At 65.9% G+C, this 15,929-nt stretch overlaps 1 protein-coding gene across 4 annotated transcripts in view; it reads left to right on the top strand.

The window, feature by feature from the left end:
- CCDC187 (coiled-coil domain containing 187) overlaps positions 1–15,600 on the top strand; it is a 39,622-nt gene extending 24,022 nt beyond the window's left edge. For 3 of the 4 annotated variants that reach the window (XM_045562190.1, XM_045562189.1, XM_045562187.1), the window contains 11 exons: positions 113–378; positions 1,289–1,376; positions 2,793–2,939; positions 3,762–3,925; positions 5,431–5,576; positions 6,304–6,392; positions 6,607–6,676; positions 8,441–8,577; positions 9,014–9,126; positions 9,615–9,688; positions 10,169–15,600. In XM_045562190.1, coding sequence (XP_045418146.1) covers positions 113–378; positions 1,289–1,376; positions 2,793–2,939; positions 3,762–3,925; positions 5,431–5,576; positions 6,304–6,392; positions 6,607–6,676; positions 8,441–8,577; positions 9,014–9,126; positions 9,615–9,688; positions 10,169–12,393 — 3,519 coding nt within the window. In that variant the 3' untranslated portion in view covers positions 12,394–15,600. The remainder of the gene's footprint in view (positions 1–112; positions 379–1,288; positions 1,377–2,792; positions 2,940–3,761; positions 3,926–5,430; positions 5,577–6,303; positions 6,393–6,606; positions 6,677–8,440; positions 8,578–9,013; positions 9,127–9,614; positions 9,689–10,168) is intronic. The other variant, XM_045562188.1, reaches the window with a different exon arrangement.
- The last annotated feature ends 329 nt before the right edge of the window (positions 15,601–15,929 follow it).

Below are 15,929 nucleotides of genomic sequence, written 5' to 3'. Positions count from 1 at the left end.
CACAGCGCATGGGGAGGAGGGGCACGGCATAGGGAGGAGCCGGGCGGGCAGTCAGGGAGGGCTTCCCGGAGGCGGTGGCCTCTTCCCCAGGGACGGGCGCCACTCCCTCCAGGCGAGGCCAGTCTCTGGGGAGGCCTGGAAGCCTGGCGGTGGCGCGGCTCGGTTGGTCTGCCCGCCCCAGAGGAGCCCCGCGAGGCCCCGAAGCGCCGAGCCGGGAGATTTCGGAGCCTTGGGCCGCTTCAAGCTGCAGATGCTGGAGCAGAGTCTGCGGGAGGAGGAGCTGCGCGCGCAGCACCAGGCCGCGCTGTTGCGCCTGCGCGAGATGGCGCTCGAGGAGAAGACCCGCGCCGAGCTGGTCTGGCTGGAGCACAAGCGGGGGTGAGCGCATGCGCCGCGTGGGGCCCCGCCCGCCAGGGCCCCGCCCCTGCCCCGCCCCGCCCCGCCCCGCCCCGCCCGCCGGGACCCGCCCCCGGCTCCCGACCGCGTTTGGGGAACGAAATGTTCCCACGGGCCCAGTGACAGGTGTTCGCAGGAACTTGGGCCAGGCAGTGAAGTGCCCAAACACAAGCCAAATTAAGCGCCCGCAGTCCGACGTCCGCGGTCCGCGCACTCCCGGGTGTCCCCCAGGTGCCGTGGCGGGAGCCGCACGGTGGCGCTGGCGCTCGCGCAGGTGCACGTGCGGCCGTGCGTCGCCGCCCCGCGCCCCGTGCCCCGCGCCTGGGCTCCGGCCCAAAGTCACGAAAGCCCTTCCAGGGCGCTGCGCAAGCGCCGGGTGGGGTGGGGCGCGCAGAGGCCGTGGCCCCGGCCTCCCCGACTGGGCCCTTCCCTTCCTTGCCACCTTGGGCTGTTGTCACGGAACATCCAGAGAATGTCCTCCAGGCAAATTCCCAGGCGTGGAGTTGCGGCCAGTGGGAACCACCTGGAAGCTCTGGATGCTGCCAGGTTGGCGGTAGAAGGCCGAGCAGTTGACGTGCTCGGCAGAGCCGCCGGGCTGTGGGACCCAGGGAGGGAGGGCCCGGCACGTGGGCGCACCCCCGCCGTGCCAGCTTGCGGCCAGTCTTTGCCTCTGAGACCAAAAGTGGTCGGGAGGGGTGGGAACAGTGACGCCCTGGGCGCCCCCTCCCCCCGCACCCCGCACCTGTGCACACGTGGCGGCCCCGTTTCCAGCAGAGCTGCACCGCAGGGGGTCCTGGGTGGACCTGGCTGACGGGGCGGGCTGTGTCTGGGTCACCTCCCATCTCTAGCACAGACTCTCAGGATTGGTGGGACTCCTGCCATCTCCCCCCAGGTGTCTGCGGAGCAAGGAGGACAAAGCCACGCTGGCCATCCTGTTGGAGAAGCAGCAGCAAGCCCTCACCACGTTCGAGAAGGAGCAGGTGAGGGCTCGTGAGGGCTCGCGAGGGCTGGGTGGGCTGGGGCGGGTGGGCATCTGGACATCCCAGCACCACAGCTGGAGAATTTGCGAGCCTGCCCCCCTTCCAGGGCCACACAGGACCCTGCGGTGTGCCAGAGTATCTGTGGAGCGTCATGGGCAGGGTAGAGTGTGGCCCTGTGGTCCTGGCTCCAGGCCAGGCTCAGCCTCTTGCTGGCTGTGGCCTTGGGCAGGTGACTGTGTCCCCCCTGGAATGGGAGGTGGCAGGACTGGGGGGTTCAGTGTGGCCGGCACTTGCCTGGGGTGGATGTGTGCACATGCGTGACCTCAGGGGACCTTCCCAGTTGCCCTGAGCCCAGGTCCCTCGTGGGAAGATGGGGACAATCACAATGTGCACATGCACATGAGGGTCAGGCGGGGTCTCCGTCAATGGCCACTTCTGCCTTCACACCAGCGTCACCACCAGGCCCGGAGGAAGCGGATCCCTGGAGAGAGTTGGTGTGGGCCCCACCTGCAGCAGGGGGACAGCAGGGGGTCGGGGCTGTGCAAGTGGCAGAGAGGGAGGGTGGAGACAGAGCCCGGGGAACGGGGACAAGGACCTGCGGCCAGCACCTGGGATCACAGACCCTCTCTGTTTGGGGCCACTGGGCCGGCTGTCCTCATCTCGGTCTCCCCACATGACACCCCTGGTGCAGATGCAGAAACCGAGCTCGTGGTGCGGGACCTTGGGCTGAGTGCAAAGCCCAGACCCCCAGCCCACCCCAGACTCCCTGCGTACACCCGCACTCGCGTGGCAGGCGGGGGGCACTCCAGGGAGGGCAGCAGAGGCCCAGGCCGCAGATCAGGTTCTCTCAGATGTGGAAGGACAGAAAATGCAAGTGACCTTGCAGGGACCAGCCCGGCCTGTGGGACACAAAGGGCATAGAAGGTCCAGCTGTCACAAGGCGATGAAGGCAGCTGGCGGAACAAGCCCTGCCTGGGGAGCCCTGGCTGGAGGGCCTGGAGCTGGCCAGCGGCAGGGACGCCGGCCTGTAGCTGGGGGCGTGCGTGTTGTAGGTCGTAGAGACACCGTGGGGGGTGGCTGGGGGCCGTGGGGGAGAGACTCAGCTTGGCTGAGCCTCAGTTTCCTGTCTGGTCTGTGGAGCCTGGGCTGAGGCAGTGAAGTACCACGCACAAAGCTGCCACGTGAAGCCACTGCCTGCTTTTCTGAGACGGAGTCAAGCCAGAGTGGCCAAGGGGGCCTGCTGGGCCCAGCAGGAGGGCCGGGCAGAGGCGTGTGGAGGGAGAGGGAGGCCCTAGCACAGTGGGGGAGCCGGGCATCCCCCAGACACCCCCTTCCCGCTCACCAGCCTTTTCCTCTTCCCTGTGTGAGCTCGTGGGTTGGGGGCTATGCTGACGTTTTCTCTCTCGGCTGGGTCAGAGGGAAATCCGGCACCTGCGGAACATCCACCTGTTCATGCACCGAGACAGGAAGTTGCTGCTGCAGCATCAGAAGGACATCCTGTCCCTGCAGAGGTCCATGGCCCACCTGCAGCAGCAGCTGCAAGCCACGACCAAGCTGCCGCAGGTGGGCACTCTCGCCTGGCGGGGGTCTGTCCCCTGGCTGCGTTGTGTAAACAAGCAAGTCCCTTGTAAAATCGCCCCGTGGCCCCAGGTAGAAGGGGAGTTGCTGGGGGCGTAGGTGGAAGGCAGGAGGGGGCCCTGGGGCAGAGCCGCACTTCAGGTGGTCGTGGAAGGTGCTCCAGGCCGGGAGTGTGAAGACAGACCCCGGTGGAGGGGGAAGGGGGGGAGCCAGGGCTTCCCTAGGGTGGGGCCGAGCAGGGAGATCCCCATGGGCCTGGCGGGGGGAGGAGTGTGTGGCCGGAGGGCTCAGGGAGGCCAGCGCCTCAGGGACCCCAAGCAGCAAGGGTCCTTGGAAGGGGCTCCTGCTCCCCACCACCCCCCCCGGGGCTGACAGCCTGCTGCAGGCTGTATGGACAGGGGCGGGGCGCTGTCCCCAAGAGGGCTGTGTGCCTCTCCACCTGAGTGTCTGCTCTGTAAGCTGGGGGTGACAGTGGTCTCACGTGGAGGGTGGAGACAAGGGTTGGATGAACTGGGCTCTCCGAAGCACCTGGCCCAGGCTGGCCTGTCAGAGAGGGCACCCCGGCTACCCGACTCCAGAGCTTGCCATGGGGGCATGGCTGGCCCTGGGCAGGGACTGTCTTCTCTGAGCCTCTCAGCAGGGGTGCAGGGCCCCTGGCAGCATGGTTTGTCTGGCACTGCCAGTGGGAGCATGCAGAGCAGGTGCTGAGGCTGTGGGCACAGCCACATGAAGCCCACCACCCGCTTTTCTGAGAAGAGACGGGCCACAGGTGGCCACACCAGGCTCACCCTGTGCTGTTTTTCATAGAGTTCCAGCCCCGAAGGCAGGGCTGCCTGGGATGGGGGCCCTGAGAAAAGCCAGCAGCCTGAGGGGCTGGCACAGGGCTCCCCGTGCCCCCTGACACCACGCAGGCCTGGCAGCCCCGCCAGCCACCACTCCCGGAGCAGCCCTGCAAGCCTGGAAGTCACACAGTGAGTTGGCCCTGGTGCCTGGCACGGGAACCCTTCCCTGCGGGGCGGCCACCTGCACTTGCGCCCTGCCCTGCTCGGGGAGCTGCCCGTGGGAGGAGTGGCTGCTTTTCCCATCAAGAGCCCCCCGGCTTCCATGCTGGGAACAGCTCTTCCCGTCCGGCTCCCAGTGGCCACGAGAGCTGGGGAGGTTCTCTCTTCTCTGAGCGTCGGCCCCCAGAGCCTGCAGCCCACCAGGGTCTAACCACAGAACCCCCGAAACTGCAGCCTGGGGGGCGGTGCAGACCGGGGAGGCGCCCTCCCTCCCGGGGAGCGGCAGCAGCTCTTCTCCAGCCCACGGGGCCCCGCGGTGAGCGATGTCATCGTCACTCGGCCACCAGCCAGCGGCTCCGCAGGCTTCGTCCTGCAGCCGTCCTCAGGCCTGGTCCACAGTCATGTTACTGTCGATTGTGTGGCCTGGGAACCTTTGGAAAGGTCCAGGCTGACTGTCACCTCTGGGTACCCCGGAGTTTGTTTACAGGGCTGGAGGCAGGCAGGTCGGCAGGACCCTGAGGTCAAGGGCAGCCGTCCTCCCGTGGCAGAGAGGGGCAGCTTGCTCGTCCAGCAGCAATGCACGGCCACTGTGCACAAGTTAGAAAACAGGGAACAGTGAGTGGCACATAGAGAGACCTCCGCTCTCCTGTAACTCCCTCCCCTGGGAAAATAGCCGTTGGCACTAACACTTTGCCGGAGGTCGTGCCACGCGGGAACGGGGACCTGGTCATTCATCTGTCCGGAAGTCAGCTGGTTCCCAGCGTGCAGGGGCTGGGAGCATCAGTGAGCAGCGTCAGGCGGCCCCCGGCCCCAGGGGAGCTGGCATGGCAAGGGACAGCCAGCAGGGGTGCCATGGGGTCCTGGCCTGAGACCCTGTGCCGGGAGGGGACTTGAATGCACAGGGGGGGCTCCCGTTCCCAGTTTTATTCGGCCCTGTTGTTTTGTGGAGACTCTGAGGGGCACAGGCCCCAAGGGCACTGCCCTGTCCCCTCGGAAGCCTGCGTTGGGGCACAGTGGTGTGGGCAGGCGCCTCCAGGTTCTGCCCCAGCGAGAGGACAGGTCTCAGGAGACGCGGTCTAGGCTCTTAGGATGGCCGTCCTCGGAGCCAACACCTCCCGCCACACCCCTGACTGAGGGTGGAAGGCCCAGGGTCACCCTTGGGTGGGGCCCTGTTGTAGCAGGTGCCTGGGCAGAAAGGGAAGCAGACACTGGGGGATAGGCAGACACCCCACCCACCACACCTGGCGCGGTGCCTGGCCCGTTGTCACCCCCACAGCCGTGGCCCTGCTTGGGAAGTGGCTGGGTGAGGGGCCAGAGCCCCGTCTTCTGCTTGGCCACTGACCACAGCTGGCCCTGTATGTGCCATGAGGTTGTCCCCAGGGACAGGGTGCTATGGAGCGTCATGGTCGGGGCTGGTCACCCTGGGAGGGAACAGGCGGGGCAGGTGGTCACCTCCACTTGGCACCACCTTGCAGCCTCCCCACTGAGCAGCAGGACACAGCACCTGCCCAGACCACTTCAGACACCGACGGTCACCTACAGCCTCCGAGGCCAGCATGGGGACAGGACACACTCAGCGCCCTGGGCTGGCTGGTGGAGAGTGGCAGTCATGTTGGCCAAGGTGACTGGGCGGGGTGGTAGCAGTGGTCACTCATTCGGCCAGCCCTGGGCAACTTGGGGGTGGCCTCAGGCTTGGGGTCAGACCCCTGTGTTCCAACCTGCTGCACCCTGTGTGTGACTGGGGCGCCCTGGGGCCTCTCTGTCCCTGCGTCCCAATGCAGCAGACTGTGCAGGGGGCGTGGGGCAGGCAGGCCGCACCCCCCCCCACTGTAGCCGACATTCCCAAGACACACAGCGAGCGGCCGCTGGCCAGAAGCCACCCCGACAGGCTCTGCTGCTCTGGGCAGGGCTCCTGTCGGGGCAGCTGCTCAGAGCTGCCCGGCCCACTGCCAGGCACAGGTGCCAGTGTTGCCAGGCCGCCCTGGGAACACACACCTGCCCAGAGCCCCTGCCCAGGCAGGAGGCAGGAGTAGGCCGGGGCCTGCCTGCCCTTGGCTCAGGGCTCAGTGGCCCTTGGGGCACTTAGGCCTCCAGGCAGGGGACATAGTGGGGCAGAGAGCCTGGCGTGGCCCCCACCATCCCTGTCGCCCATGAGGTTGGCTTGTCTGTCCCTCCAGTCCTGTGTGGGGTGACCCCCCCACACCCTGACCACAGCAGCCCCACTGCCCTCAGATGCCCCAGGAGCCCTGAGCAGCCGGTGTGGCCGCCTGGCCTGGCGGGGGTCCCATTCCGCCCCCACCTCCTCCCCACCCCAAAACCAGTGACTCTGGGAACCCTGTGTCTTTCAGAGCCTGGGGAGCAGCCTCGTGTCCCTCTGCTGGGTCTTCAGCCCAAGAGCTCCCTGGACGTCGGGCAGGAGCCGGGCCCGGCCTTTCCTGTACGTGCACGCCGGGAAGCCCCCCACCCAGAGCTGCCTGTTTCAGGGCCCCTCCTTCCGCCCCGCTGAGGCTTGATCTTGGCTGGGACCCCTGGTGCCAGTGTGTCCTTGGTTCCTGTGGGCGGGCGGGTCCCCAGTCAGTCCCTGGCCCCGTGCCCTCTCCCCAGCTAGCTCTGTCTGCGCTGCATGGCGTCTCTCCTGTCTTGTTGGCCAGGCCGTAGTGGCAGAGGAGAGCCACCCCACAGCTCAGTGCAGCCCACGGGAGGCGAAGGAGCCACCCCCAGGTAAGCCCCCTGGAGATGGCTGGTGGGCACCCTCCGCGTGGATCTTGCTGGAAGCTTCCCCCACATCCAGCACGGCCCGTCCAAGGCTGGAGCCCAGCTGCCAGGCAAGGACAGGGAGGCCCGCGAAAACCAGAGGGGACGAGTCCCGGTGGCCCCCGATGCTGGCCGCAGACCCCTTCACAGCTAGAAGATTGGCAGGCTCCATTCCCTGCAGGAGGTGACACACAGCTCTTCTGGGGAAATTAAAAGTCACAGCTGGCTCTGATTGTTTTAGTCACAGCTTCGTTTATTGTTTATCTGGGTATTTAAGTATTTGGAAACCAGCTGCCAGGAGCATCTTCAGGCGTGAACAGGAGGCTTTGCGCATGTTACATTTTTGTCTTTCTGAACCTACACGTGGCCCAGGCCTTGCCAAGCCGAGCCCCTGATTTACAGGTGGGTGGGGGAGGCCCTGGTGGCATGCCTGGTGGCCGTGGGCTGAACCGGGAGGGTTGCAGGGGCCACGCTGCTACCGCAGAGCTCCCCGTGCGGCCCTGGGGAGCCCCCACCCCCGCAGCCACCCCAAGAGTGTGAAGGACACTGTTCATGCCAAGGCCGGGGGCTCCCTGCATTCGCGCTCGCGGCACAGATCTGTCGAGATGGGAAGGTCAGAACCACTCGCAGCCTTGGGGTTGTCCCAGAGAGCCCGGCCAGGCGGGGCTCCCCAGTGAGGCCTGAGGCGGGGGGGGGGCAGAGGGACGCACAGCACACCCCACGACCGGCCTCTCCTGGATCCAGGCCCAGGTGGGCTGCTGTTCAGGCCTCTGTGGCCGGGAGCCCCTCTCTGTCGGCGCTGCTGCCTGCTGCCCCCGGCCGTGGGGAGCGGCCGTCACTGTTGGGGGCAGCAGGCACCTGCACGCCCCTCACGGACCCTCGCCGCCTCTCTGAGGGGCTCGCTCATCCCACCCCCCTGCAGACCAGGAGGCACAGCGAGCTTGAGCTGCAGACTGGCCAGAGCCTGTTGTGAGCCACTGGGTTCGCCCTGGGCCTGCCTGGCTCTGGCGCCACCTGCGCTCGGGTCAAGAGACTGTGTTTGCAGGGGCTCCGGGGTGACGCCCCATCAGGTCACTGGGGGAGCCCAGGGTCCCTCCTGCACAGCTCCCGTCGCCTTGGCCTCCACCACGGGATGTTCCCGTGGGCAGATGTCCCATGCGTCTGGGCTTCAGCTAGAGCTCAGGTTCTCTTAGGCCGGTGGCCTTGGGGCTCCACGTCCCCACACCGGCCCGCTCCCAGGGCAGAGCAGATGGCGCCGTGGTAGAGGTGAAGGCCCGGTGCTCCTGGGGCGCCCCGGCAGCGTCCCCACCCCTTCGTCTCCACTTTGCCGACCTCCTGGCTGTGCCGGGGGTGACCTCGGTGTGTCAGAGGCCTGCCCCACCCCACGTGTCCGGCTGGAGGGCCACCAAGGGGAAGGAACGAGCTCTGGCAAAGGGTTTCCCAGCCCTGTGAGGGGCTTTCCCCAAAGTAGGGAAAGAGGTCTCTAAATTGAGACAGTTTCCTGAAAGCTTTTTTCTGAGATTTCGTATCACTGACTGTCCAACCAGAGATAATTTTAGGAGCAGACTGCGCTGCACGTTGATGTCTTCATGCCAACCAGATAGTGCAAATAAGTGCTGCGTCCATTTTGAATTTTAAGACTTTTTTCACGCGGCTTCGGAATTCGTGGGAGCTGCTCGGGCTGCTCTCTGCGCCTGCGCCTGCCAGCACTGACAGCCCCCTTGCCCACAGGAGACCCCCAGACCCAGCCCTGCCCCTCCTCAGCAGAGGAGCCCGGGACTCCGACAGACAGCCACGCGAGGGGCCTCCGGGCTCGGAGCCAGCACTCCCAGGGCAGAGGGGGGCCTCGTGGCCCCCAGGAAGCCAGTGTGAGTTGGGGTGCGGCGTGTTCTTTCTGCAGGCCTGGGAGGCCTGGCCTGGCTTTGTGGGGTCGCCCATCATGGGGGGTCACCCATCGTGGGGGGTGTTGTGGGATTGCGGCCCTCTGAGCCCCTCCCGGTAGGTTCAGACACCTCTGAGATACCCCGATTCTCTGGGTTTTGCCCCAAGACTCAACACCTGGGCGGGAAGAGATCTTCTTTTCCATGGCAGCAGGGCCCTGGTGTGTTGACAGGTCTCTGGAGCCACAGGGAAGAGGGGCAGGGGGTGTCTGGTGAGTGGGGGTCTCCACAGCCCTCTTTAAGCGGTGGCCTTTGTTTCTTAGCCGTGGTCACTGCAGGCGCAGGGGTGTGGCCTGTGGCTAAGGGACATGGATGGGCCAGCAGAGGCCACGTCCTGACGGTGTCATTTCTCTCCTGTTTCCAGCAGGCGGCTGAAGGCAGCACCAGCCAAGCCCAGTCGGGGTCGGGCCCGGGTCTTGCCAGGAGTCCCGTGGGGGAGCCCCAGGACACAGAGAGCTGGTGGTCGGGGGCGCAGAGGTGCAGAGCCTGTGCCGGGGAGAGCCCTGGGCAGGGGTGGGGCGTGGAGACGGGAGACAGGTTCCGCCAGCACTTCTGTCCTCTCGCTGCTCCCGGCACCGGCGAGCACGGCTCACCCAGCCTTGCCAACTCTGACCCACTTTCAGAGATAAAGATGTCACCCATGAACCAGCCCAAGGTCTGGCTGTGAGGGCAGCAGAGGGCCCTGCCCTGAGCATGGGCTGTCCCGGCCCTCTGGGAGTGGTGACCACCCACCTGCTCCCTGAGCCTGTGGGACTGAGACCTGACACCCCCAAAGAGAAGCCCCCAGGAGCCCTGTGGGGCCCTGTGGGGCTCCAGTAGTGGCAGAGGACTGGCTGGGGTGCTTTCCAAGGATGTGCAGTGTTGGCCGACCCCTGTGGGGCCCCTGACAGCCAGCCTGGGGAGGAGGTGGGCGGCCGGGCCCCTCCCGGGGGCTCCCCAGAACTCCTCCTCGAATGTGCTTGCAGGACAGAGGCCTGTCTGCAGGACCTGGGGGTTGCCCCCGCCCGTCTGGAAGACACCTGGCTGGCCACCTCTCCAGGTGCTGCCCCCGCCCCCAGCCCCTGCCTCTCCAGCCCACTTAAGGGTCCTCCCCATCCAGCTGCCACGCCAGGGCCAGGCTTCCCCCCGTGGCACGCAGCCCCTGCCCTCCCGCTGCACACCCCGCTCAGGGCTGCCACGGCGATGCCAGTTGGCCGATGCTCTGTCTGGAACCGTCCATATCTCAAATGAAAACAAAACCCGGAAAAGCCAACCACTCAGCCTTGAACAGTAGCTGCGGCTCCGAGGCGTGTCCCCAAGATGGGGAAATGTGTGTCAGAACAGGGCCGTGGCCTAGGGTGGCTGCTGGGTTGGAACCAAAGGGGTTGAACACGGTGGCACCATTGACATTTTTCCTGCCCCTGATGGGGTCTTTTTCTGGTCCTGACCCACTGGCTTTGGGGGCTGCGGTGTGGGGTGGGGTCTCAGGGGCGAGTGTGACCACTGTTGGACCATCCCCGAACTCGCCCTCTCTCGGCAGCTCCTGTGGCCCCTGAGGAGGAGGCGCCAATCGCCCTGTGCCGGAGCAGTGCCCTGCCCAGGCCGCCTCCTGGGGACCTGAGCTCCGCGTCTGCGTCCACAGCCTGCTCAGGGTCTTCGAGAGCCCCCGTGTCCTCCCCTACCTCCTCGGCGGGCTCTGTGAGCGGCCTGTCCTGCCCCTCCATCCGGGAGTTTCAGAAAGCGACCGCCATTCTGGTGCAGCTTTCCGAGAGCCCCGTCTCCCTGTCCAGCCTGGAAGCCGAGGACACGCCGGGTGACAGCCTCAGCTGGTCTGGGGAGTTCTCTGCGCAGAGCTCCTGCGAGGAGCCCGGCCCAGCTCTGTCCTGGGGGCTCCACCGGGGCGAGCCTCGGCAGCAAGGTGTTCCTGGGGGTGGGGGACAGGGGACCCGGCCCCTGCAGGGCTCCTCCGTGGACGTGGTTGTGGCGGGGCACCTGGAGCCGGATCGGAGCCTCCTGCAGGCGGGTGGGCCGTTGCCTCTCCCGGATGTGCCCTCCCTGGGGTTGGGGTCAGAGCTGTCAGAGGCCTCTAGCAACGTCTGGGACGAGGACAGTGAGGAGAGCCTGCCGGAACCCAGTGCGGGTGCCAAGCCAGCATCCGGAAGCTCCTCCCCAGCAGACGGCTCATCTGGCCTTGAGGACGCGGGGGAGCCCCACATGGCTCTCCCCTCCCTGGGCCCTGGGGAGGGGCAGGAAGCCTCTGGAACCAGCGAGAGCCTGACCAGTGGATCAAATACAGGAAAAGCCAAGCGGCTGTGCCCTGAGGCAGCCTGCATGGTGTTCCCATCAGCAACCTCCCCCCGCGGTGACTTAGACTTGCCGCTGGCCTGTCCTTCGGGGACCTCGGCATCTTCAGGGGTGGATCTTGGCAAAGAAAGACAGATGCTGCTTCCTCAGGCCACAGCTGGCCACCGGGGTGGGCCCTGGCGTGCTGATCCAAGCTTATCCACCCAGAGGAAACCCCTGCAGGCCCCTCCTGGGGACCCCAGTGGGCTGGCACCCCTAGTAGCCAAGGGCCAGGGACCTGGGCCTGGCGGGGACGCAGCCTCCCCTGGCCTGGAGGAAGCTCATGCCCCGCGTGCTGGCGGCGTCTTGACTGAGATCCTGTCTCCCGTCGATGAGGTGCTGTCCTATGGCAGCTTTGACCTCCCGTCCTCCGCACACGGGGACGCCCACCTGCCCCCACCATCCCCCACCCCGCAAGCAAAGAGTGACGAGGAAGACGCCAGCCTGAGCTCGGAGGACTTCCCTTCCCCACCCGAGGAAGCCGCGTTCCCCGGGGCCTCGCGGGGCGCCCAGGGAGCAGACACCTCCATTACCACCGAGGACTTGTCCTCTTTGTCCGAGGAGGGCCTGCCGGAGGCACTGTCCCTGCGACCCCAGGGGTCGGGGCTCTGCCTGGGGGCGGCCGGGCAGGGCGGGAGCTTTGAGGACCAGTCGGGTGAATCCTGTGCTCTGGTGGGAGGGCAGGCTGGAGGCAGCCAGCGGTCTGAACCGGTCGGCTGGCCGGGGTTCCTGCGTGAGGGGGCAGGCAGTGTCCCTGGGCCGCTCCCAGGGCCATCGGCACAGCCTTCAACTTCGTCCCGAGAGCCCTGTGTGGCTGGGGAGGGCCTGCCAAGGCTGTTGGCGGCTGGTGATACAGACATGCTGTTTGGCACTTGGCGGGGGGACCTGGAACCTACTTTGGACACAGGGTCCTGGGCTGGCATGGCCCTCGAGGAGGCCTCAGGCCGTCGGGAGGGGGCCTGGGACAGGGTGCAGAGCTTCGAGAGTGCAGCATGCCCGGGAGGGTCGGGGCATCTCTTAGTGTGCCCGGATGAGCCCCTGGACGCCATTTCAGCTTCTGCTGTGTCCCTGGGCAGCCACACCTGCTTGGCCGAGACGCCCCTCAGCGGCCAAGACCCCACAGAAATGCCGGGTGAGCGCAGAGCAGCCGCACCCCCAGACCCCCGGCCTGTGGCCCCAGCAGCCCCTCCCCCAGGCCGAGTGCCCGTGGGGGCCAGTGGGCAGGCCGGGTCCCTGGGGCGGGCTGGGGAAGGGGGCCGAGGGAGCCCTGAGCCGCGGGGCGGAGGCCCAGCCGGGGGCCCAGGACTCGCCGGGCATGGCGAGGGAGGCGGTGGTGGACCTGGTCTCCACCCGGCTCACCAGGAGGGTCCTGCGCGACTCCTTAGCGGCTCTCTGGGCGCTGGCCCCGAGGGGCAGCCCTAGGGGTGCTGAGACGGCCTTGTGAACTGTGTGTGCGTCCACGCAACAGCCGCGCGGGAGCCAGGGCCTTTAGGAAGCCCGGACCTGCCCAGGGCACAGGGACCCACGGAGCAGCGCCCTGCAGGCGGCACAGGCGGGCAGCGGCCCCACACCCACTGCTCACTGGCTCTGCCTTCTGGACAGAGGCTCTGCTGCGTCCGTCAGTCCTCGGAGCGGCTCGGACCCAAAGTGACTGAGACACAGACACAGCGGGTCGTGCGGGTGCTGTCCAGAGGCCACTGGTCGGGAGAGGCGCCAAGGCCAGGAGGTCAAGCGAGCACAGTCCAAGGAGCCGGCAGAGGGCGGTGCCAGGATGGGGCAGCACCTGGGCCAGCACAGGGGCTTGGGGTTGGCAAAGGCCCAGCGAGGAGGAGTGGGGGGGGAGGAGGAGGAGGAGCGGGGTGAGGAGGAGCGGGCGCTGGGCTGCACTCACCCCGACTGGGCGCCCAAGGGCCTTGCTCAGGAAGTCATCGGTGGGAACATTCTCCGGCTGTGACTTCAGAAGGTGCAGGCCCTGATGCCTTTGCTGTTCCAGCAGCTGCTTGCACTGGGGTGACTGGCATGGGTGCATCGTGTGCCTGAGTGAACAGGCTGGGGGAAGTGCCAACCCAGGGCCGAAGGTCCCTTCACCCACAGCCACCCCGGTCCGGGGCTTCTCCTCTGGGGCAGGTGGGCCAAGGCCTCGTCCCCTGTGCGCTCGGGGCCCCCTGTGCCTGGAAGCGGGGGTGCAGCTGGTCTCTGCCGGTGCCAGGGACTTTGCCTCGCCTCCGAGGGCTCGCTGGGACCCCAGGGGCCCCCTTTTCCCAGGAACACAGAGCCAGGCGGCGAGACCGGTGCTGCCACCTCCGGGAGAAACGAGAGCCCACTTGCCGGGCAGGCCTCCCGGTGCGGAGCCACCTGGCGCTGTTATTCAGAGGCGCTGGCAGGCGGCGCAGGTGGCGCTGCGGCTTGTGCGCGGAGGGCAGGTCCTGACCACCAAGCGGGGGCAAGCTCCCCTGCCCAAGAGCACCTGCTTCGCTCAGAACAGATATCCAGGCGGGAAGCTCAGGAATCATTGTTGATTCAAGCATGAGGAGGATTTCCTGTGGGGAAAGAAGTCTTGAAAAGTTTAATTGTAAAATGAAACAGCCCTGCAGACCGTCGGGCCTCATCTGGCTGGGGACAGGGACCACCAGGGGGATGGGGATGGGGTCTGTGTGCGGGGCAGGCTGGCCGGGGACTCAGCACAGTGTCCTCGTGTGCAGGTGTGAGGGCCTGCGGGGGCCACAACAGCCGTCACCTCCCATAGGAGCCGCCGCTGTAAGCCACTGTTGGGCTTGGCGTATTGTGGGGGAGGGACAGGCTGGCTGGGGTCCCCGCTGCCCACCCTCTCACAGAGCAGCTCTGCAGCCACGACCCACCGAAAGCCACAGGTGCGCAGCCGCGTCCGCTCGGTTCCTGGCGGGCTGGTCTCTGGGCCGTGTGGGAGGGTGGGACAGGCCTTCCCAGGGTGACCAGGTGCCGGGCCGCGTGTATTCCTCCTTGAAGGGTGGCTGTCAACATTCCAGCACACTTGAGCTTCTGCTGCAGGGAGTTCGCTAGAAACAACCGTGACAGTCTCCTCTTAACCAACACACCTTGTTTGTTTTGAGGGCGTGTCACTTCTGCATTTTCGGTGGTTTTGTGCTGAGTCATGGCTTCCATGCACTGGGGAAGTGGCTTTTAAATGCGCCCGGCAATCCATCGCGTATGGGGGACAGCAGCTCTCAAACTGGGTTTCCAGCTTCCACGCGGTGAGATCTGCAAGGAGGCTCACTTACACCGTGGCCCGACCTCCCAGAGCTGACTTTCCGTGTCCGATGGCAGTGTAGGGACGTGCGGCTGCATCTGTCCTCCATCATCCAGCCGTCTTCATGTCTGTGCACCTTCCACCTGTGCACCTGTCAGCCATCCAGCCATTCAGCCATCCTTTCCCAGTTCGCTTCTTAGATTGGAAGGCCCTGCTTGCACGGGGAGTCCAGATTTGGCGAGTGGTGTGTGGCCGAGGAACCTCCATGCCCCGGTGCTGGTCCCCCCAGCACTCAGCTTCCCCAGCCTGAGAGAGACACGCATTCGCTAATTGCACCTACCCCTGGGAGACCCAGATGTCCATGTGCACAGCCTGAGTAGGAGACATCTCCAAAGCTGGTATCTGCAAGGCCAGGCCAAGCCCCGAGGTGCCAGGTCACAGGACACACACAGCCACCTGTGCCCCCTACGCCAGCCCCTTAGGCCACATTCGGGCCCCCTGCTGTGAGGCAGGCGCCCCCTCCAGGCGGCCCCTCCCGCGCTGCAGCCACGGCCAGCCTGCCTTCTCCGGCCCGGGCGGCTCCGGGTGCCCACTGCCAAAGCTGACCTTGGCCACCTCCGCTCACTACGGACGCACCTGGCAGGTCAGGGACGTACGGGCTGCAGCCCTCCCTCTGATGCTGCTCCTGATACTCCCCAGCCACCCTAGAGCAGGAACGCGGTGGGGTGTGTCCATTCTCGGCGTGTACAATTTCAAAACAGATTTTGAGCTACAGCTTTCATATTGATTTCCTTCTAGTTTTCTGAACAAATTAGTCTGTAATTTTTTATATTTTTCTATTTATTGCTGACCCTTTTGGATTTATGAGGCCGTGTGAGAGGAATTATGTATTTTACACACACGTGTTTGTCATGGCAATAAATCTCCCGCGTGGAAACCCCGCGATCTGCCTCAGATCCCCAGTTGCCTGTCCCTCCGCTGTGGCTTGGTGCCGACGGCTGGGATGGTGCGGGGGCTGCACATGCAGCAGGGACCAGGGATGCCTTCCCCGGGTGCCGAGCAGGTGTGCAGCGTCACTGGAGTCATCGTTGGCCTGTGGCGTGGTGCCCTTGAGAGGAGGCTGGTCGTGGGGACCGAGGAAGATCCAGGCCTGGCCTGCTGCGGCCAGCCGGCGGGGCCGGAGGGGCCAGAGGGGCCAGAGCCGTCGAAGACTCCGGCTGGAGGAGCAGCACAGCCAGCAGGGCCTTGAGACAACTCAGTGTCCCCCAGTGTCACATGCACAGAGCACAGGGCCCTGGCGCGGAGGTATCGATCCCAGGCGAGACTCCAGTCCCAGCCTCCTCCCTGGCAAGGTCTCCCGCTGCGCCTGCCTTGGCTCCCATCCGAGTCAGCGCTCCGGCCAATAAATCTTGACACCAGCCTCAGGAGAAGTCATTATCTTCCATAGAAAATGATTATTTCTCAGTTAGCCCTACATTTAATTTTCCTGTGATCTGTCTCTTTCAGCTTCCCCGCTTAACAGTCCCTCCTGCATAAAATGCCCACACACCTGCCTTCCGCCGCCCAAACCCAAACCGTCAGACGAACTTTACGAGTCCTTCTGACTCCCTACCCTGCTCGGCCGTAACGGCCACACTCATAAAACACAAGGAGGCCAGCAGTGCTGGCTGCAATAGGGTGACTGCCGTACACACTCATGGGGAGCACTCCAGCATGGCGTCTGCTCCGACGG

This window comes from Lemur catta, chromosome 10, assembly GCF_020740605.2.
Source record: "Lemur catta isolate mLemCat1 chromosome 10, mLemCat1.pri, whole genome shotgun sequence".
Lineage (NCBI taxonomy): Eukaryota > Metazoa > Chordata > Mammalia > Primates > Lemuridae > Lemur > Lemur catta.
The sequence above is the reverse complement of the archived record's forward strand: the minus strand, read 5'-3'. Positions and strand labels throughout refer to the sequence as shown.